The sequence below is a fragment of the Octopus sinensis genome, linkage group LG1, assembly GCF_006345805.1.
Source record: "Octopus sinensis linkage group LG1, ASM634580v1, whole genome shotgun sequence".
Taxonomy (NCBI): domain Eukaryota; kingdom Metazoa; phylum Mollusca; class Cephalopoda; order Octopoda; family Octopodidae; genus Octopus; species Octopus sinensis.
Window position 1 is genome coordinate 99857443 of NC_042997.1, and position 25000 is coordinate 99882442.

The 25000-nt window shown below is 35.1% G+C and overlaps 1 protein-coding gene across 5 annotated transcripts in view; it reads right to left on the reverse strand.

Moving 5' to 3' along the window:
- The window catches only part of LOC115214762 (CDP-diacylglycerol--glycerol-3-phosphate 3-phosphatidyltransferase, mitochondrial), a 307311-nt gene that overhangs the window by 173389 nt on the left and 108922 nt on the right, over window positions 1–25000 (reverse strand). For 2 of the 5 annotated variants that reach the window (XM_029783799.2, XM_036503260.1), the window contains exon 2: window positions 11490–11935. In XM_029783799.2, the coding sequence (XP_029639659.1) occupies window positions 11490–11822 (333 nt within the window). In that variant the 5' untranslated portion in view covers window positions 11823–11935. Of the gene's footprint in view, window positions 1–11489; window positions 11936–16880; window positions 17029–25000 lie in introns of those variants that run through there. The other 3 variants (XM_029783790.2, XM_036503268.1, XM_036503272.1) reach the window with 2 other exon arrangements.

The window sequence follows — 25000 nt, forward strand, 5'->3', positions numbered from 1 at the left end:
TCTTCCTCTCTACCTGTCTCTCTCCCTCTCTTATTTTTCATCCTTTCTGGTTTCTTCTCCTCTCCCTTTCACCGTTCCCTCTCTCTCTCACTCCTCCTCCTCGCTCTTGTCGCTGACCAGAGGGCTACTGCTTTCAACAAGTCAACAACGGATTCTTCTGTCTTCATAAGCCATTTTCTCAATGCGTACAAATGAATTTTTCCACCATCTAGGCTTAAAAAGCCCTTATCATTTTACTGTCTTTTACTGTTTTGTTCTTTATTTGTACTGTTTTTATCTTTATCTGTACTGCTTTTACTGTCTTATTTTGTTTTTACTGTCCTGTTCTTGTCACCTGTTTTACCCCTCCACAAAAAAATCCCAAATTTTATTTAATTTGCTTTGCAGGAAGGACTGTTTCAACGAAGTCATGTCCTGCTCTTACCTTCGAAACACGCAATAAGTCGAAACAGAGGCTGCTAAAGAAGGGGAATGTTCCTTGTATTGTATGTCTTGTACTCTGTATATTCATTGTTAAAAAAGTCCATTTCCATGTTTTGTTTTTATGTTTTCGTTTCTCGTTTTGTTCTACGTTTTTTTGTGGTGTCCTGTACCCATATATGCATGTATATATACATATAGATGTAGGTATGTACATATATGTATGTATGCATATGTTTTATTTATTAAATTGTTATATATATATATATATATATAATATATGTATATAAACTAGAGAAGAACCACCATGTAGCAATTCAATAATGATATAATTAAAACATACCATATACAAAAAAATTAAATATACAATAAAACATTTACTTAGAACTAAATAAAGTACAAAATAATAAATAAATAGTATATAATTAGTAAATAGACTACACGTGTTTCGTGGCTATATTTTCAAACTGATAGCAGTAAAATCAATTCAATTTAAATATAGTCACTCATCAGGTCTTTAATTGTTTTTATTTGTTTTTTCCTTGCCATAATTTATATTCAAATGCAGCTCGAAGATAATAATTACAGTAAAGAAAGAAATATATAAACAACAGCTCCACTGGTTTTTCTCAACAAAATTATTATTATTATTATATTATTATTATTATTATTATATATATATATATATATATAATCATCAGTATTATCATTAATTTTCAGAAATAATCAGAATACATAAAAATGACAGAAATGAAAGTATAATTTAAGTAAAGAACTGCAAATGCAGTAAAATAAAATACTGTACTGTAGTTTGAAAAGCAACAATCCATTTTAGATACAGTAGAAAATTTCTTTTAATGACAAATTAATTAACACAAATTTTTTTTACTCTAATCAACATTTTTTTTTCATTTTTTCTGGGTGCTGGCTGCTTAAGAATTCCAATTATGAGTAAGGGTAAAAAATTCCATTTTTTTGTGAATATGTACATTTGCAATGTAATTATTTCTATTGTCTTTGTTTTTATTTGTTTTTTCCTTGCCATAGTTTATATTCAAATGCAGCTCGAAGATAATAATTAAAGAAAGAAATATATAAACAACAGCTCCACTGGTTTTTCTCAACAAAATATTCTCTACAATGACACATGGTTTCTATATTCTTTTCTACTCTAGGCACAAGGCCCCAAATTTTTTGGGGCGGGAGGCAGTCGATTAGATCGACCCCAGTATGCAACTGGTACTTAATTTATCGACCTCAAAAGGATGAAAGGCAAAGTTGACCTTGGCGGAATTTGAACTCAGAACATAAAAACAGACAAAATACTGCTAAGCAGTTCACCCGAAATGCTAATGCTTCTGCCAGCTCGCCACCTTCATATGCTTTCTATATTGCAGTCAATAAAAGTTATGAACATATTCTTACACACATACAAATGCTTTCACATATGCAAACATACATACATATATATATATACACACATATTAATAACAAGTATGGAGACTATAACATCCACAAAATTCATTTTATAGTTATATACAGTATATCATAATGACCTACACATGTTTCTGCTATTCACTATTGTAAACGCAACTTTGCAATACAGTCAGTGCAGCTTCAACAGGATCCATCCATTTGGTCATTAGTCACAGACGTTAAATACTGATCATTGTGGTTAACTGTTTACTGGAACTTAACAGAGAGCTAATACCGTATCCGCCCAGATAATATATCCCTCCAAGCTCACTTATGTATACATATACATATTTATGTATATATACATACATACATACATACATATATATATATATATACTCACACACACACAAAATCAGCCATGAACAGATGTATTTGCAAAAGGTGTTTTTATGAATACGTTATAAGATTAGATAGCTGTGTATTGCTACACTTGGAGTAAAGTGGTGAGGGGGACATAAGCACTGATCTGTACAAGTTAAACAAATAGAGAATACAAGAAAACATTGTAATTTAAGACAAAAAAAAATAGAAGTTGGTAGATGATGGTAAAGATATATAGATATAATATAAGGAAAATATGAAGAATTGATAACGCAATCTTTTAAAAGCTTACACCTTATTTCTGATTCTTTATGGTTTTCCAGCAAATCTGGTGATTGTTTGGTTTCTTATGAAGACACGGAACTTTTCTTTCCCTAATTAGCACACCAGAAGTTGGAATCTCTGGTGAAGCACCTAACTAATCACTTTACAAGATCAAATTCCAGGATTTTCAAGCTATGAATTTAACATAAGAAGCCAGAAGGAAACTGGCTGGCTGATGTTTTTCCCCCCATAAAGTGTGAATCAAATTTTTTTTCATTTGGTATCGTTGCTGCAGTTGAAACTCTCAAATTTCAAAACAATGTAGGAATCATTACCACTGCCACAGTCACTATCACTACCACCACCACTACTACTATCACACAATCATCATCATTATCATCATCATTCTCACCACTGTTCTCATTGCTTACGGAGAAGAGGATTGATGTGGAGATATATGTGTAGCAAGACTTCTCCAAGCTCCAACTTTCAATTTAGAACAAAATCATTTTGCTTAGATTGCTAATATCCTCAGGAAAGATATAAATATCACAGTATCTCACAACAACAAGCCAACTAGGAAGCCCCTTTGTATCAGCTCAACCTGCAAAAATAGCAGCCAAATCTTTCTCCAATTACACTCTTCCATCTTAGAAAAGAGGCACATTGAATAATATAGTCTTAAGTACACTATGTCTGAAAACAAGAAATGATGATTGGATGGAAACACTCCGTCGGTTGCGACGACGAGGGTTCCGGTTGATCCGATCAACGGAACAGCCTGCTCGTGAAATTAACATGTAAGTGGCTGAGCACTCCACAGACACGTGTACCCTTAACGTAGTTCTCGGGGATTTTCAGCGTGACACAGAGAGTGACAAAGCTGGCCCTTTGAAATACAGGTACAACAGAAACAGGAAGTAAGAGTGAGAGAAAGTTGTGGTGAAAGAGTACAGCAGGGATCACCACCATCCCTGCCAGAGCCTCGTGGAGCTTTAGGTGTTTTCGCTCAATAAACACTCACAACACCCAGTCTGAGAATCGAAACTGCGATCCTATGACCGCGAATCCACTGCCCTAACCACTGGGCCATTGCGTCTCTACAAGAAATGATGATTATAGTTATAGAGTCTTCAATCATAGATCTGCTGGAACAAGGCTGACCTCCTGACCTGGGGCTAAGTTACAACAACTCTGAATGTCAAAAGATAACCCTTTTTTAGGCATCGCTGTGTGGGTAAGAAGTTTACTTTGCAACCATGCAGTTTTGGGTTCAGTCCCACTGCACAACATTTGGATAATCCCCAGGCCACCCAATGCTTGTTGAGTGAATTTAGTAGATGGAAACTGTATGGAATCCCAGCATATTTATATTTACACACACACACATGTATATTTGTATATGTATGTGCATATGTCTGAGTTTGTTCCCCATCCATTCAACAAAAGAGATCAATAAAGTAAGTACCAGACTTATAGACATAAGTACTAGGATCTAGAAGGGATTCAAACAGTAGAAAAGAGATCTGAATAGAAGATGTAAAAACAATGCTGACAATGCAGTGAATAAAACTTAGTTTTCTGATTCAAGCATGTAGTTAAAATCTTCAATGATAAAGGTAACTTGGAAACTACATTTTGTTAAATATATATTAAATTTGGAATTTATGAGAATTTTCTAGACAGTGTACATTTTAATAATTGATTACACTCAGTGAAAGTTAAATATCCATAGCTAATTAATAAGCAGCTTTCTTTATCATAGCATAGATATCCTTTTCACTCATTCTGTTTGCACAAAGTTCTGTTTACATTGCTCACGTTTTATGGCAATACAGTATCATGCTTCTGACATACATTTAATGATAGAAACAACAGCAATGTTTTGAAGAGGAAATGAAAAATCAGATCAGATATCCAAGTTTCCGTGTTAGGCTAATTTGAGAAAATCTGATTATTTGAACTATCAAATGTACTGCTTAATGATTTCTTATATTGGCCTCAAGCCATAAATTGACATTATCAGCATCACCACTACCACATCAACAACAACAAAAACTGTTATTATCAGTATAAAATATCTCCTTACATACAACAATATCAATTAGGAATTAGGCCAACACATTAGTGGGTAGCCTAATTTACATATTCATGCTTTTGACCAGAAGAACTGAAGTAAATTTACATATTCTAAATCTACACTATAATTTAAATAAGAATAAGAATGTAAGCACATTTCTTTTATATCATTGAAGTATGACAAAGAGGATGAAGTCTCTTGATGGATCATTTCACAGTGTCAAAGAAGACGTATTCAATCTTTGGCAGACTTTGTGTTATTAGATTGTTCCTATTGAATGAAGACGTAAATTCAAAACTTGGTGACTATTTTGGTTTTATTAGTACACCCAGAAGAGACTATTTCACTCTAATGGTGGTCTAGAAGTGACTTTGAACTCAGAATGTGAACAACCAAAAGGGATCCTGAAAGGAATCCTGTCTAATATTCTAACAATCCTGCAAATACACTGCCCTGGTCTGGTACTTTATTTATCAACTCAAAAAGGATAAAAGATAAATCCGACCTCAGTGAGATTTGAACTCAGAGTACAGACACCCCGAACAAATATCCACAATGCATTTAATTTAACACTCTACTGACACTGCTAATTCACTGCCTTTAGGAGTGATACAGTCACTTCACATCAACACTAGTACATATTTTGCATTTATTATATCAATCCAAGAAAGACTAAGTCAACCTCAACATGAAATGCAATGGAAATAAGACTATAAGGTATTTGGTTCAGTACTTTACTATTTTTAGACTTCAACTGCCCTTCTTAATGCTAACCAATAACTCATTGGCCAGTCTGTTGGTCTAGTTAAGTGAAGAAAGTAAAGTAGCATAACTTGCCCAACAACACAGTGTACAGGATGGAGAATAGAAGTTTGAATTCTGAGAGTGGGTGTTTCTTAGAAACAAAAGGAAAAGAAACTATTCAAATTGCTTATTTGTTTGTTTTCTTATTTGAGAAATGTAAAATGTCCCAAAATGCTAAAGTTTCTTTGCAGCAACCTTTGATGTCCTGAAACATTTAAAATGAAAGCTAAGGAAATTACACAAACTACACGTACATGCACACACACACACACACACACTCTCTCTTACACACACACACACACACACACACTCTCTCTTACACACACACACACACACACATGCACATGTACCACACACACATATGACATCTGCTTTTGTAATGCAGCACAAAAAGAAACAATTGAGATTGTCTGGAAGAGACATATGAAGGACATCAAAGAAAAACTCCATTTACTTTTTGATAAAAACTTTTTTTTAAATAGAAATAGAACATAACTGAAAGCAGTTAAAAAGTTTTATTCTTTTTGAAATTTAGAAAGACTATGTTTACCATCAACAATCACTATGAAAGGTACAGTGTTAACCAGGTAATAAGTATAGTCCCAAAAACACCCCCAAAAAAGACGAGTACTCTTGAAAGGTCACTGCAACCCTATCCCCTTAATAGCCAACTGTGACCTTAAAGTGAAATAGGTTATATATAAGAAAAGGAAACAAGCAACAGTAAAAGAGAGGGAGAGGAGTCAGTGAAATAGGGAGATATATGCTCATTCTTACAGGGAAAGAATGAGGAAGAGTGAACCCAAAACGAAAGACAGAGAATGAGAGGAAGACAAGATAGGAAGAGGAGGAGAAAAAGAAAAACAGAAAGGATACAGCAAAGGAACGAAAAAGAAAAGCAAAGATTAAATTTATGTGTATATATATATATATATATTTATTTATGTGTATATATATATATATATTTATTTATATGTATATATATATGTATATGTATGCATATATAGCATTTATATATATATATATATATAATATATATATATATATATATATATATAGCATATATGTCTAATTTTAGGTGTTACAACCTCATCTCCACCAACGACCCACTAAAAATTTACAAAGAATTTCTAGAATATAACTGAAAAACATTCCAGCTCATTAAATAGCTATTTGCTTCAATGGTCTATGGAAAGAAGAAGAAAAAAATAATAAAAGAAAGAGTGACTAGAAATAGATGATGGTTTGATGGAAGTAGTGAGAAATGGACAGTTCCCACACTTGAGTTAAATCTGACACAAGTATGATTTGTTTCTCATTGGAGAATTCAGTGTTTGGAAAATAGCACCCTTCTGGTTAATAACAGAATAAGTTAAACAATATGAGCTGCATCTGATGACGAGAATCACAGCTGACTGATTCCATAGGGAAGCAGGCTACAAGCTAGGGTTTGTGGCTCACATTCCATTAGTAACAACACTGCAATGTGTCTCTGGTAAAGACGATAAACTCTCAATGGCCTACCTAACGTTAACATTTTTTTTTTCCTAATATAAGTGCAGGCATGAGTGTGTAACTAAGAAATCTGCTTGGCAGCTATGTGGTTCTGGGTTCAGTCCCACTGCATGGCACATTGGGTTAGTGTCTTCTACAATAACCCCAGGTGGACCAATATCTTGAGAGTGAATGTGATAGATGGAAACTGTGTGTAGAAATTCAAGGTGGTGCCCCAACATGGCTGCAGTCTAATGGGGATAGTTGTCTTACTATACAGAAGAAACTTGACTACCCCAGTAGAACAAGGAAGAAGGGATGTGAGTGGGAGTTAGGGAGAAAGATAGAGAGACAGTCAGAGTAAGAGAGAAAGAGAGAGAGAGAGGAGAGAGAGAGAGAGAAATAGATGGTGTTTGAAATGTAGAGGGATACATCTATGGAGAACAGTGGGTAGTGGGGAATAACAATCAAGAAGTGATATTGAACCAGTGTGTGTCATTATTATTGGCCTAATGACCCTCCCAAAGCACAATATATATATATGTTCACATGTGCGCTCACACACACACACACACAGTTTACTTGTGCTCAAATCACACTATTTTATATATGTTTTTAACTGAAAAAACTGGGGTACAACTTATATACAGGTGCAATTAATGCACAAGTAAATGATGTGTATATATTTCTTTACTACCCACAAGGGGCTAAACACAGAGGGGACAAACAAGGACAGACAAATGGATTAAATTGATTATATCGACCTCAGTGTGTAACTGGTACTTAATTTATCGACCCCGAAAGGATGAAAGGCAAAGTCGACCTCGGCGGAATTTGAACTCAGAACGTAATGGCAGATGAAATATGGCTATGCATTTCGCCCGGCGTGCTACCGTTTCTGCCAGCTCGCCGCCTTTATGATGTGTATATGTAAGTTTGTACATATGTATGTATGCATGTATGCATGCTAGCATATAGGTATGCATTGAAAGATGCATATACATCAAAACATATATCAACAGTAAATAATTGACAATATATCATTAAACTCCAATACATTGTAACAATGCAGTAAACCCAGGAACAAACTAACATTTATATACAGAATCAGATAAAATAATCATGGAGAGCAACATATTTAAAATAAAAAGCAGTAAAGTAGATTTCACATGTGTTTCGTAATTTAATTATGCTCTTTAGCTGCTTCAGAGGGGTAAAACCTCATTATTTAAGTAATTATGTAATTAAAATACATAATTAATTAATTTAAAAGTGATGTTAGGCATATTTTTTCACCCTTTTCATGTGAAGATATGGATAACACATCACTTTTAAATTAATCAAATTATTTTAATTATATAATTATGTTTTATTCCAGTAAAGTAGCTGTAGAGCACAATTAAATTATGACTTACACTTATGTATATGTGTGTGCATGTGTGTGTGTGTGTTTGTGTGTGTATGTGTGTGCGTGTGTGAGTGTATATATAAAGACAGACAAAATTTTAGCCAACTGCAGAATGCCCTTATAAAATGATAAAGGATGTAAACATCTGGTGTCTTTAAACAAAGATACTTCACAATCAACCAAACCCAGTTTAAAGCATTATACTGCTGTCAATATTTCAGCCATATGCCATTAATTTGTTAGCAAAAGAGGGGTCCAAAAGTTTAAATTACATTAGAATCCACTGAAAGGAGCTGAGAATTGATTCATACACCTGAAGCATACTGAGGAGGCCTTGAATAGTTATGCACCCTATCATCCAGTTACACAGGGAGTCTACAATATATGCATGTGAAAATTTGGGACATACAAGGGGGTACCCAAAAGTAATTGGAAATGTTCTCTGTGGGACAAGCCCATTATAGTTCAGGATTTGTCACTAGAAGCCACTTGATGCAACCCTCAGGTATCAATCTGCCAACCAGCAGCATCAAGTGTAGACCTACTGTCAAGAAGTGCATCTTTGTTTTGCAGTGCTTCTGTTTGTCGATTTTTGCAATGGCTGAAATGAAGGAACAGTATGCTTCTGTGAAAACCTGTTTTCTACTGATGAAAACAGTGGCTGACACAGCTATCATACTTCAAAAAGCTTACATGGACGTCATCATGAGCAAAACACAAGTTTATGAGTGTTTTGCACACTTTACAAATGGTCACTTGTCACTTGAAGACCAATGTTACTCAGGGCAGCCATTAACTTTCCAAATTAATGAAAAAAACATCATGAAAATTCATGAATGGATCTTGGAAGACCATCACTGAACAACTGACAAACTTGTTGATATGACTGGTGTGTCCAGGAGCTCCTTCCAATGCATTTTGAGTGCAGAATTGTGAATGAAAAAAATTTGAGCTTTGCTTGCTCATGGAAGATCAAAAGCAGTCATAACTGAATGCGTGTTGTGAACTGAAAGAGCAATTGGAAGTTGATCCAGACCTTTTTTCAAAGGTTATCATTGGTGACAAAAGCTGGTGTTACAGAATTTTCAGATGTGGAAGAAGTAAAGAAAAATGACAGAGGCTTTAAATGGCAACACTTCACAAGAGTTCCAGCACTGCTTCAAATAAAGGAAAATGTGCCTGGACATTGCTTCAAATGGAAAATACTTTGAAAGTGACAAAAATGTAAACATGTAAAACAAAGTGAATAAAATAATATTGCAAAATTCCAGTTTTTGGGGGGTACCTCCTCATAATAATATAAATTAGATATTTTGGATGACCTAATTCATTCATAACTTTCGCCTACAACCTTGCATAGAATGAGAGAGATTAAAGATGAATGATTCGCAAGTCAGACAGCTAAAGACCACCATGAGTTCTTTGCAAGAGTATTTAAGGGAAACTTACAATGTTCATCAGTCTCATCAAATAATAAAATTTTTGATGCTACACTACACAAGTGTATGTGCATAGTTTTGAATGACTGGAAAAAGGATTACCAAATGCTCTCATTTCATTGTGGTTAAAAGCAAAATTTAATTCTAATGATCCTAACAAAGAACTAGGCATATTTGAGACACACAATTCTGTAACATGTAAAATCCACAAAGTCCTTACATGAAACATGCCAAATACAGTAAGAATTATTTTCATTAACTCCTGCAACAGACTCAACAGGCCAACATAGACATCTTTTATATCAATGAACGAAAGTAGGAGAAGATGGATTGAAACTTTCAAAAGCTGGATACTCATATATTTCATGTTTCAATAATACAATTCCAAAAACTGTCCCTATATTCTATAGATGAAATATGTTACAAACAAATTAAATTAAACTGGGGGAAGGGAATAGTTGATTATATCAACCCCAGTTTTTGACTAGGACTTATTTTATTGGCCTTGAAAGGATGAAATGCTAAGTTGACATTAAGAGGGTTTTAAACAACAAATTCATAAGATATGAGAATGTGTGGTGCTCATGCATTTCCCAAAGACATGCACTGTTGAAATGAAGAGGAATGCTTCCAACTAGGTATTAAAACCAAGTCACAAACTCACTCTGTTATATGGGTTAGCTCTAGTTAATAGTGCATTATTAATAATACTTTGATAAGTACATGACTATGGTATGTATCTCTATGATATCAAGAATAGAATTGTTCTCTTAGCTCGTCAGACACCTCCCTATTATAAGTGACACTACACTGGCAACATAACAAGTATAACTGTCACAAATTCCTTTTGTTCTTGGCTCCCTACTGGTAGAAATTTTTCTACTGTACATTAAATGAATTATTCTTACTTTCATTGAAGAAGGTATAAGAGGTGGATAGTATAAGCTGTAGAATGCCAGACAAAATATCTTTTATTTGATTGTGTTATGTCTCTTTATGCTCTGAATTCAAATTCTGATGGGATAATTTTTACATTTCAAATCCCAGAAATCAATAAGATAAACATCAATCAAGTACTGGTGTTGATTATATAAACAAAACTTTCCTGTCAGACATGTATGACCAAGCCACTTAATTCTGAACAGTCATGCCCACCTAACTGTAACTAGATACCACAAAGCAGTCTCATTCACACTGGAAACAGCAACAACATTGTAAAACAGAAGAAATGTTACCTGTAAAAGATTTGTACTATTCAAGGAAAAATTTAACTCTCAACCATTTAGCACTATAAAATTAGAGACATGCACTGGCCTAATCATTTGTAGTGTTCTATGAAGGGGAATAATCATTATATTGGTACAATGTCACACATGTTGTGGAAGGTTATACAGTTAGAGATGAAGGGATGAAACAGTCCTACTAGGATCTGAACTTATATCATAGAATGTTAAAGACATGCATTTAATTCTATTCTTTTCTGCTATTCCAATCACTTCAAATTAACAAGGCCATCAGTCCAGACAATATCCTTTACATTGCCCATTTATGTCTTAATTGTTTTCTTTTTTTTTTAATTGGATGGTTTTCTTATCATTAACTGTTGCAACAAAAATGCTGAGTGTGTTTAGTTATGATGCTAACATTAAGAGAAATGTTCTTATGTGTGAAGCATTCTCTACTCCATATATTTTTGAGCCCCTGAAAGCAAAATAAAACAAAACTGACCAAAAATTCCTGAAGAAAAAAATTAAAAGAAATAAAATATAATAGTACTTACTTTTAGGGTCTCAAAGAATTGAGTTGGTTCTGTGAGTACATTCACTTGTTTCCCTGATAGTTTGAAACATGGTATATTGCTTCCAATCCAAGAGAAGCGATCAGTTTGATCACATTCTCTGTGTGAAGAAAGTCCTGGAGCTGAATTTGGGTTGGATTGGCATTTTGTCTCCAAATATTCTGGTATCTTTTCACTGAGGTTGAACATTTGGTGGTGAGTACATCTGCGATTAAAATGCAACAATAACAGTGCTGATAGCAACAGGATCAATGTCAAACTAACGATGATAACTGCAGCAACCATGAACAAAGAAACTATCAGTTCTAGAGCCATTATCACATCAAAACAGGGACCATGAAATATGCTCTATGGAATTGGGCAATTTCTTCTCCAGGATTCTAAATTACTTCGATATAAGATCAACTGCTCTCAAAAATAGCCATCATCTTAAGGGGAGAAAAAGGAAAAAACATCTGGTTAATGAAATGGAAATGAAGGGAGAATAAAATCTGGTTAAAAGAAATGGTAAATGAAGGAAGGAAGAATAACAGGGGTTTTAATGGGTTTCTTTTTTCTATATTTACTAATAAACAATCTGTGGACTTTTGTGATTCAATATTTACAAATAAAGAAGCATCACTTAAGCAATTTCCCTCTAAGAACATAAGCAATTTCTCTCTGACAATTTGTTCCATGACCTTACTAATATAAGCAGTCAAAGAAATTGGCCTGAAATCATTAGCATTAGTTTTGCTTCTTTCTTCCTTATAGATAGGATAGTTTTTCAGGGGAGCTTACAATTTCCAAAGAAGCTTTGAAAATGCTTTAAAGGGATGTGATAAAATCTTTCCTGTATTTTTAGATGAATTGTTAGCAAACCACGAGAGCTTCTTGTTACAAAGTTCAGCCTCATTTTCTCTATTGCAGACATTATATAATAATATTAATGTAATTAATGGGTGCCGCTTTGCTAAACAAATTTGTAATCTATTATGAGTTCAAATTCTACCAGGGTTGACATTGCTTTTCACTCATCCAGAATCAATGAAACAAGTACCAGTAATAAACAGTATCCAATTCATTTTATTGTACCCACTCCTCACTCCCTTTTCAAAATTATGCACAACCAAGATAAATCAAACCACCACAAGGTCCAGTTCTTGTGGTGTGTTGGTTTATATGCTTCAATGACCCTGAAAACTATGCCCATGGGGAACTAGCTACTTGAAGGGCTTCCCACGCAAGCCTAATATGGATCACCTCTTCCTAGAGGTAAAAATGGGTTTGTATAAGACTAAGACCCTTACCAAGAATAAGCAAAGTTGCTGAAGCATCAATCACAATACAAAATCAAAAAAACAGAACAGACAGCTCAGATTTAAAAACAGTGGAGAAAAATTGTTAATGGGGTATGCTCTTTATGGAGTGAAGAGCTTAAGTAAGTAAGCTAAATCAATGTTGAACGCATATAACTGAGGGGTAAAGTAAAATAGTGCATATTTTCTGAGACTACATTAAAATTATATATTTGAAAAGGAAAGGAAGACCAGAAAAGATTTTTACTATCTCTTGATTTGAATGATTTTCATTATTTTCAACTTCAAGATATATGCAAAATATTGGATTCTAAGCAATCAGAAATTATTAATTTTCAAAACATGCACACATAATAGCAGTGTGATATAAAAATTTGTTTTATATGTGATTCTAAATTTGAGTCCAAACTGCAGCATTTTGGGCAAAATGTTCTTCAACTTTGGGTTCACTAATGCATTGTGAATAAAATTAGATAGGCAGAAATTATGCAGAAGCCTGAGTTCAAATTCTACGTTCTGAGTTCAAATTCCGCTAAGGTCAACTTTACCTTTCATCCTTCCGGGGTCAATTAAATAAGTACCAGTTACGCACTGGGGTCGATATAATCGACTTAATCCGTTTGTCTGTCCTTGTTTGTCCCCTCTGTGTGTAGCCCCTTGTGGGCAGTAAAGAAATAAGAAACTATGCAGAAGCCTTCTATATGCATGTGTATATGTATGTGTGGGCATAATTTCATATCTTAGTTCATATTATGCACATACATGTGTGTGTGCATGTGTGTATGTGTGTGTGTGTGTGTGTGTACATGCGTGCATGCATAAGTATATTATCTACATGTATAAATTAAATTGGAACATTGTGTTGCATTCCTTTATGCCGAAGGTTAACTCACTTGTTCAACAAATAGATAGATTAATAAAATGATTACCAAAGTACTAGGGTCAATATAATTGACTAAAACTCTTGCAGGCTGTATTGCTATACTCACAGTCCAGTCACTAAATCTAAATCCAATAGAATAAAAGTATGTGTGTGTGTGTGGCTTTGTGCAAATAAAAAGATGGTATAACTGAAAGCTAAGAAAAAAAAACCAGACAGCTTATGGGGACATATTATTGAGATGGCGTGCTGGCAGAGTCCATGGAACTGTTGACAGGCCCTGCCCTCACCAGCATCCACCTATATGGACAGTAGATATGTATATGCACTCAGGCATACATACAGACATACATACATACATACAGACAGACAGACAGACAGACAAACAGACAGACAGACAGACAGACATATTATGTATATATAAATATTATAAATTATACTTCTTGCTTCAAAGCATTGATAAGAATCAAAGTACATCAATGTATATAATACCACCAATTGGCTCGATAGAGTCACACAGAGCAGACAGTGAAATAATCCATAACATAATAATGTTGGTGGACTGGTATGAGTTAAAGGCTTTCTAGGAATGTCCATCCTATCTTTGTTCAGTGTGTCCCACCCTGTTTAAGACTATAAAGTATGATTTAAGAGAGATTTTAATGCTGTTTCTAGCAAGTCAAGTAAATGAGGTAAAGGATACCTTGTTAGCTTGATAGTTTAGTGCTCTACTGCAAAGCCATTTCCCTCTTTTTTTTTGTTATTCTTAACTTCTGAAGTTGTAGATTTTTGTTTTCTAAAATCCATGTCACTATTAAATAAATACTATCCATTTGTATTCCTCAATTCTGATTGTTTGATATTTTGTTTGTAGTTACCTTTTTCTGCCCTTCTGTTTCTGTCTGTCCCTCCTCCTCTTACTTTTATAAAATTTACAGTTAAGATTCTCTATTACTTTGTTTTTTTTTATATTTCCACAATTGTATAAAATCCAACTCACTTGAGACTTACAGTTTTAAAGTAATTGAAATAAAAAGCTTCCACCAAAAATTTCCAATTTTCCAAGAATCAGTTTAAAAATAAAATTATTTTAGTAAACTATTATTTAAAAAATTAATTGAAACAAAACCCTGTGTATTTCAACAGAAATAAGGTAACAAATGGCTTAATCATAGGGTGTGTGCATGTAGACATGTATGTATGTTTGTATGTATGTCTTTCAATTTTATTTATTACTGTTGTTTCCAAAAGAGAACTGGTTTCTAATAAAAGAAAAAAGTTCCATTATTGGCACTTGGCTAACATCAGTAATAACCGTTTGTTCCACTTACACATTGTGTCCATAAAATATGTGCTAGCAAACTTTACATACACACATGAATGTGTGCACACAGACAAATAAATAATTATATATACATATAACTACATATCAAAGGGATCAAAGGTCCTTCATGAGTCAAGGGCTCATGAGGCAAGTTTCCCAGATTTTGTGGTATATATATTTACCCACTGGATGGGACACTGTCTATCACAGGACTATTTGACAACTGAGTGGACAGAAGCAACATGAAATAATGTGTTTTACTCAAGAACACAACTTATCATCCAGTCCAGGAAATGAAACCACAATCTGGTGTGTGTGTGTGATTATATGCAGATATGTGTGTGTACACACACACATATCTGCATATAATTATACACAAACACACACATTCACTTCCTCCTCTTCATCATAATTTCAATGTCTCCTCTTCCATGCTAGCTTGGCTCAACTGGTAGTCAATGATGTAAATCTATGGCCAGATGCTCTTCTTGTTGCCAACACTTACCTATTTCCAAGCAAGCTAATATCTCTTTAGGTTTTCAGTGAAGACTAAAAATGAGGGACTTCGTTTGTATGACAGTGACAGTCATTTATAACAAGACTGCAATGTGAAAACAAGAAAACACACACACACATATATCATTTTCCTTATCGTCATCATCAGTAATGTATTCATTGAGTTGGATGGTTCAAAAGGCTCTGACTAGCCAGAGGGCTGTATTGGTCTTCAATATTTGTTTTGGCAAGGTTTCTATGGCTGGATTGTCCTTCCTAATGCCAACCACTTTACAGAATGTACTGAATGCTAATTTTCTGGAACCAGTACTGGTGAGGTCACCAAGTAGCTTGCAAGACAAAAGCCCCTTGGCAGAGTGGGAGCACAGAATAGTGGAGGTGGCTTTGTGGCATGTGTTGAAAGACTAAAGCATGGTAGGAGGACAAGAACGAACATTTTGTTGTAGAGAAGAGACATGGCCCCAACAGGATAGAGGAAAAAAGACTGTGGAAATATAGTGTCAAGGCATACCTCCAAGATACAAGAATGTGGATAAAGAGAAAGTAGGGACAGAGAACTGAGGGTGAGTAGATAGATTCATGAGAATATGAAAGGAAATGACAGATGGTAGAAATGAGGATAGAAGTGAATGCAGCAGCAAGAAAGAAGAGGAGATGGACAACTGAGACAAACAACCAGGTATTTCTAAGAAACAAACTGCTGGGTGCCTCCGATCAGATATGTGGATGGAATAATGTTCCAGCAAGATGGAAAGGGATGCATTGGTGGAACGGAACCTAAGACAGACAAAGACATAAATCAAAGAGGCAGTAAGAAATGATAGTGAGTGGCCACAAGAGAAACTAAATGTCAGTTATACTTAGAAATGAGAGAAAAAGAAAGTAAAAATTTTACCAATTTAAGAATCAGAAGAATGAGGTCTTCCAGATTTCAAAGCAGTGTATCAGTGTAAAAAAGATATTATTGCAGAAAAATATGTATGTAATGAGAAGGAAAAGGTAGGGGATGCCACTGCAAAAAATAACTTACCACATCTGGAGAATGTGTGGAAGAGAGAGGGCACATCTCAAATGGATACTAGAGAGTGACCAGTTATTGAGGTCAGCAGCTTTACAATCAAAAGAGCAATTAAGGACAGGAAGGTAGGGAAAGCAACATGACCATTATAGAACAGAGGGAAAGCAAAAGGACCAGGACATGTGTTGATTAGTCACAGAGGTGTTATTTTCAGTGTCCAGCACAACCGTATCAACAGCTGTAAGGGCAAAGAAGATGCTCCAGAAAAGAGCTACTACAAGTTATGAGAATGGTATAAGAGTAGTAGCACAGCTAATTAGAAGGAAAATTAGCTTACCTGAGATCAGTTTGAACGAGGTACCAATGATTGTCTATTTTTGCTGAGAAAACTACAGAGATACTTAACTAAGAACAGGCCATTGTACCTTAAAGTTGTTAAAGTGGAGAAGGCTTTTGACTAGATAAGACACTCTCTAGTCTGGTGGTTGCTGCACTAAGGTGTAAATAAATGTCTTATAAAAACTGTGCAAGCCATGTATAGAGATGGAGATGCCACCAGTGAGGTGAGAATTAGTAATGAAATGCATGTAGGTGTCAGTCAGCACTCAGTTGTCAACAACTTCCAGTTTATTATGGTAGCAATATTTATGTATGTGTGTGTGCAAATGTGTGTGTGTGTGTGTGTGTGTATGTGTGTGCATCTGCCTGTGTGTGTGTGTGTGTGCATCTGCCTGTGTGTGTGTGCATCTGCCTGCTGTGTGTGTGTGTGTGTGCATCTGCCTGGTGTGTGTGTGTGTGTGTGTGTGTGTGTGTGTGCATCTGCCTGTGAGTATGTTCACTTGTATGAGTGTATGTATATTTAGGAATAAGTGTATGCACGTGTGTAATATGTATAGATAGATAGAATGGCAAGCTGCCAAAGACAAACAGACGGAATGGCAGACAGACAGACATAGAACTAGACAAAAACTGGCCATGGCAATATCGCGAAAGGAATCAGCAAAACAATAATAATAAAAATCCACAAGATGTTCAGCTAAAAGAAAATAAAACAAAATGTGTGTGTATGTGTGTGTGCGTGTGTAGTAAAATCACACACACACACTAGCAGAGACATTAACCATTAAAAGCCAGTTATGGGCACACATATTCACACATCACACAGGAAGCCAACAAAAAAACATACCCACATATGCATACACATACACACACACACACTTACCATCAACATTATATACATACCAGACATCCAGAGAGCAAAAGGCAGTCATGGGGAACATAATGAAATGCGTCAGAAATAGGGCAAAATACTTTGACAATCTAATCAGTGAAAAACTTGAGCTACAATTGTCTGCATGTGAATATATATATATATAAACACACACATACACAGAAAAAGAGAGAGAAACACTAGCATATATATATATATATATATATATATATATACACACACACACATATAGATGTATGATTTAATATAATCTGGGTAATAACCTTATAGCATGCTTTCCAAAGCTCCTTCCCAGGTATCAGCTACCAAATGTTATCATTCAGTAGGACTTCTTCATATATGTATATATACAAACACACACACACACACACACACACACATACACATGCATATATATGAACATGTCGTCATCATCATCATCATCATCATAATCCTCATTTAATGTCCGTTTTCCATGCTGGCATGGGTTGAACGGTTTGACTAGAGCTGGCAAGATGGGGGAGAAGGCTGCACCAGACTCCAGTCTGATTTGGCATGGTTTCTACAGCTAGATGCCCTATCAAACGCCCTATCATACATACATACATACATACATACATACAAAAATACCCTGTTGATGATGCTGAAATTCCAGTGAAGGAGCCATGAATCTAGGTTAGAAACCAGCTCTTTCTTTATTGGCAAACGAAAGCACTAATAGAGAATTATCCAAAATTTTGACTGCCTCCTTCTTCTTAACACACACACACATATACACACACACGCACACACACACACACACACACACACACACACACACACACATAGAGACAGACAGACAGACAGGAAGAGAGGCAGAGAGAGTATAAAGGGTGAATAATCAAAAGTATGTATATAGATGTTTTATTTTGAATGAGACACACATAGCATTTAAAATTCTATTTGCAAAGTAATTGAATATCAAAACAAAAGACTGGGGAAATTTGGTATATTTCTAATTCCACGTTCCACATCTTTCATTATAGATTAGGAGTTACAAAGATATATGTGTAGAAAAAAACCTGTATAGAATCTCCTATTCATAATTCTTCAGACAAAGACTCAAAAATGATTATTATCCTGTAACGAAATATGTGTAACTTGGAATTAAAAATATACCATTTTTTCCAAGTCTTTTGCTTTGAGATATACATGTATATATATATAGTTGAAATTTATAGAAAAACAAAAGATGAAGACATGTGCATGAACAACAAGCAAGTGTATTAGTTTGACACTCAGAAAAATGAAAAAATTCTTTTACATTTTGAGCCTGCGCTCTTCAACAGAAAGGAATGAGAGAAAATAAACAGAGGGAATGAAAAAAACTTGTGGATTTCAGTAGCCATATACCTGTGTGTGTGTGTGGTGTGTGTGTGTGTGTGTGTGTGTGAGTTTCAAAAATTAAAACAGAAGCTCAACAAGAGGTGCCAATCTCTAATTGTGGAGGGAACATGTGGAAAGGGTAGACACAGGAAGACATGGGACGAAGTGGTGAGAAACGATCTTCAGATATTGGGTCTCACAGAGATGACATGGGGATCAAGACTGCTGGTGGTTTGCAGTGCTTAAGAAGATACATTGTGGTTGTCCTTACATACAGGCATATCCCTTGCATCCCTCTTCAGCTGAGTGCTCCTAATCTTGCAGACTTGTGGGTGCTGGTGCCATGTAAAAACGTACCCATATCAGTACCACAAGAAAGTATCCATGCCAGTATTGCATAAAAGCACCCAGTACACTCTGTAAAGTAGTTGATATTAGGAAGGGCATCCAGCCATAGAAACCATACTAAAGCAGACACAGAGCTGGCCAGCTCCTATCAAACCATCCAACCCATGCCAGCTATGATGATGATGATGATGATGACATAGACATGCCCTTTCCTCATCAGTTATCGTCCAAAAAATCATTACAATTTTATACCACACACATAAATACACACACATCTACCTAGCATACATTCATACAAACACAAATATAATCTCTATATATATAAAACTGAGAATGTGTGTCTGTCTGTCTGTCTGTCTGTCTGTGTGTTTCCCTAAAACTTGAGAACTACACAACCAATTTCATTCAAATTTTACACATGCCTTACTTGGGGTCCAGCGAGTGTCATCGACAAAAAAAATGTTTAACTTTTTGCCTAGGGCGAGCCCACAGCAATATCATATCTTCTCCACTACGATTCCCTGAAACTTGAGAACTACACAACCAATTTCATTCAAATTTTACACATGCCTTACTTAGGGTCCATGTAGTTTCATGGGCAAAAAAAATGTTCAACTTCTTGCCTAGAGCGAGCCCATAGCAATATCATATCTTCTCCACTATTTCAGTATTACGTGTTAAAAGCGAAACAAAAACATTTTTCTATTTTATGTCAGATACTTTCACTTTAACAATAAAAATAATAATAACAATTGAATTACATGTAGTAAGTAATAATTAAAATCAAACTAAAGTATAATATAATCGTAACATAACAAAAGTAAAAATAGCAATTGGTATAAAATTGCATCAATGACTTGAATAAGTGGTTTCACATGAATGGGAATAAATTAAAAATAAAATTAGCAAGCAGAAATGGAATAGTCCAGATGGATAAAAAAAAATTAAATTAAAGAAAAGACTATTGTCTATAAAGTATACAATGTAGAGAAAAAAGAAGATTTGAACACCTGGAGGAAAGCACCATCGAAAAGTGTCTTGGTGTGACTATGAAAGGTATCTAACCAGTGGTGGTAAATTCGCCACAATAGAAGCAAGGATCGAGTCAACGGAGCGTGCAAGGGAGTACTCAACTCGAACTTGCAAAGTGGAAATATTTTATTTTTACTTTTATATCTGGGATGTAGGACGTGCCCGATGAAAATTTAAAATCCCCCCCCCCCACAGAAGTTGAGGTAGGCTGGATTGTAGCCACACTTCTATACAAGAGGGAGGACAAGATACAATTGATTGAAATTGCAAGAGACGGGCTTACAATTCCAGTCTGTTATATATTTTGAGTATTGTTATCACTAGCGATATCAAGATATAACTTTGTATTTTGTATTTAATGTGTAGATGTATATATATAGATGTACATGTAATATGTACACATATATATACACATATATATATATGCACTAGCACTATGACCCGGCAACGACGGGTGATAATGCTAGTTAATATATATTATGTGAATGTGTATATGTGTGTGCATGTATGTATGTATGTATGTATGTATGTATGTATGTATGTATTATGTATGTATGTATGTGTATATGTATGTATGCATATGTACACACACTCACTCACACATTATACAGATACATAAATATGTATGTTTGTATAACAAACAAACACATACATGAATCAGAATAGTTCATTCCTTACAAGCCAAGTATTTACCAAATCCAATATTCTTATTAGACACAATAGAAACGTGTGCATGTTTGTCAGTGTTTTCTCATATTATTTACAAAATCATTAGTGCTGGACGAACTATACCCATAATCTTTGCAGACCCAAAGTGTAAAAATCAAATAATGTGTTTGAAATATTTTTAATGCAGACATTATTTCCTACAAATTGACGATCGATAATTAGTCATCAAAAGATATCATAGACCTTTTGATAAGAAATTGCAGAGATACATTTAGACATAGGAATCTATATATACTTTTATGTTTGGAATTTTTTGAAACAAAAAAAAAGAAAGAAAAGAAAAATTTTGTAGACAAAAATGAGACTTGCATTCTCAGTAATTTTGTTTCCCCCACTCACTTCTATGAAAACAAATATATCCTCTCTGAATTGATGTGCTAGTGCAGTGTGTACTTTGATTACAAATTTTGGTTTCCCTCATTCTTTGAATGAAAACGTACAACTATTTATGCTTGTGTGTGTGTATGTGTGTGTGTGTGTGGTGTGTGTGTGTGTGTGTGTGTGTGTGTGTGTGTGTGTATTTGCAATGCAGTAGGACCTCTCTCAGAATCTTGATTGCAAAGTGGACTTCTTAAACATGTGAACATATCATGCCAATATACATACATGCTAACAGACACACATGCACACACACATACATATATATATATACATTAATAATAATAATAATGCCTATGTAAATACATACATGTGTGTGTGTGTGTACATACACAGACATATATGTATAACAAAACAAGATATTGTTTCATTTGCTAATAAGAATTACAAAGTTTTATATGTTAGATAGATATATAAGGAATTTCCTATTAGAAATTCTTCAGACAGAGAAATTAAATAATACATATAGATACAGAGAGAGATATATATACCAGAGTAAGCACATAAATGTGAAAAAAAGTGGTAAAAAATAGTACTCAAATACTGGAGGTAGAGTAATATGCTTTATTATTAAAACTGCAAAAACATCACGTTCCTGTTCATTAGCCAGTTGTGATTCAGAATATCATCATTATCATTATCATCATGGAGGTGTGTGGCTCAGTGGTTAGGGTGTCAGCATCATGATCATAAGATTGTGGTTTCGATTCCTGGATCGGGCGATGTGTTGTGTTCTTGAGCAACACACTTCATTTCACATTGCTCCAGTCCACTCAGCTGGCAAAAATGAGTAATGCTGCAATGGACTGGCATCCCATCCAGCTGGGGAACACATACTCCATTGAAACCGGGAAACCAAGCCCATGGGCCTGGCTAGGCCTTAAAAGGGTGCATTTATTATTTTAATTTTTATCATCATTATCATCATTTAACGTCTGTTGTCTATACTAGCATGGGTTGGACAGTTTGACTAGGCTGGCACACTGGAAGGCTGCACCAGACTCCAGTCTGACTAGGCATGGTTTTCTATGGTTGGATGCCCTTCCTAACGCCAACCAATCCAAGAGTATAATGGGTGCTTTTACATGCCACTGGCACAAGTACCATTTGCATGCATACATGTATGTATGTATGTATGTATGTATGTATGCATGCATTGGTCAGCCCATAAATAATGTGGCTTTTTCAATTGCATGAACTAAAAGTCGGAGGGGGATGGGATAAACTACCTGCATCAACTTGCTATAAAAGCAGGTAGTAATTTTACCCTGACTTATTCTTGGTGCACATTTTGAAGAGTGCAGTTCAATTTTAACAGTTATTTTTTCAAAGCTATAATGGAAGTCACAAAGGAGCATATTCAGCATATTTTGCTTTATAAGTTCAATAACGGTAACAATGCAATTGAAAGTGCAAGAAATATTAATCCAGTATATGGGGATTGGACAATAGGTGCAAGACAGTGTCAGTAGTGGTTCCAGAAATTCTGAGCTGGAAACTACAGTCTATAAGATGAGCCTCATCCTGGAACATCTGTAGAGCTTGACAAGGATGTCCTACAAACTCTGGTAGAACAAAATCCCATTGTAACTGTTGAGGAACTAACAGAGAAGCTTGGATTTGGTCATTCAAACAGTCATTCAAGTTAGCGCTAGAAGAAAAATTACCATCTTTGGTTTCAGGACGAAAGGTGTTCTTCCATCAAGATAATGCTCAGCTACATACAGTGAGCATTGTAGAAAATGAAGGAGAATATATTTTAGATTAAAAAAGAACTTTGCTTATCTTAATTTTGAAAAATAAAAACATTAAAAAAAATGCATTATTTAGGGGATGACCCAATATGTATGTATGTATGTATGTATGTATGTATGTACGTATGTATGTATGTACGTATGTCCAGCCGGAATTGCAAAGATAATCTGAAACTTGAATGAAAACTCCAAATGATCCGTCCTTGTTTTCCTTGTATCATTTGTCTGGATATTTTGTTTTCCTTTTTTTGTTTCACCTAACTGTCTAGATGTTTTGCATTCTTGTCCCATTTTTGTATTTTTTATGTATGTATGTTATGCATGCATGCATGCATGTATGTATGTATGTATGTATGTATGTATGTATGTATGTATGTATGTATGTATGTATGTATGTATGTATGTATGTATGTATGTATGTATGTCATCATCATTTAATGTCTGTATTTCATGTTGGACAGTTCTACAGGATCTGACAAGCCAGAAGAGTGTGTTGAACCCTGACATCTGTTTTGCCATATCTTCTACAATTGAATGCCCTTCCTAATGCCAACCACTTTACAACAGAGTGTTACTGAATGCTTTTTTCATGGAACCAGGACTACTGAGGTCACCAGGTAACTTGCAACACAAGTCCCCTCGACTTAATGTTGATATAATATTGAATTGGGAGGGTGGATCTGTGACAGTTGTTCAGAGGTTAAAGTATGACAAAGGAACAGATGTAGGTGTTTCGCTGTACAGGAGATACATGGTTACCACATCAGCAAAGTAGAAAAGGATGGTGGAGATGAGGTGTTAGAACATACCCTCAAGAAACAAGAAGGTGGATAAAGAGAGAATGGGGACAAAGAATTGAGGATAGCTGAATGTATAGATTTGTCAGCATGTGAAAGGAAAGTGGTAGATAGATAGAGATGGAGATAGAGGTGAATGCAGTGAATGGTGAACATGGGTGGAGGCATAGTCAGTGGTGAATCTTAGTTTAGCAGGGAGGATAAAGGAAAATAGGAGCTGGTCAGGGAGGAAGTGGTGGTACATGGCTATGCACAAAAACTGGAGGTAGATAGCACACTGGCAGAGATAGAGGTCAAAAGTACATAAGGGTGGATACAGTAAGTTACAGAAAAAATGTTGGGTAGCCATCGATGGCAGATACAAGACAGTGTTCAGACGAAAGGGGTATTCGGTGGAAAATAAAGTGATAATGATGTTGAGAATGCAAGAAGAGTGACAAGGGAAGTGTTTCCAAGGAAACATATAACTGAGAGCACAAAAGCAGGTATGGAATATGTGCAATTCTGTTCATATATAATTACAGTTGTTGAAGAAAAAAGAGCCAAATTTAGAAAGGTAAAGGAGAGACAGGCGTTACAAGGTAAGTTGTGGGAAACGCTCAACATGAATAGATTTGGTGCAAGGGAAGTGGTGAAATAGACATTAACGATATGCTTTCAGGACCCATGCACACACACTTATATATATAGTTGATACCTGATACTTAAGTCAGTGCATCCAATTTTAAAATCGAAACCATGTAACTGAGACAGGGCACATATAAATTTCCAGCTCCCTTTCATACAAAGAAATGATTTATTAGAGTCTCTTATTTGCCATTTGTATTCATTTGGATAACTCATA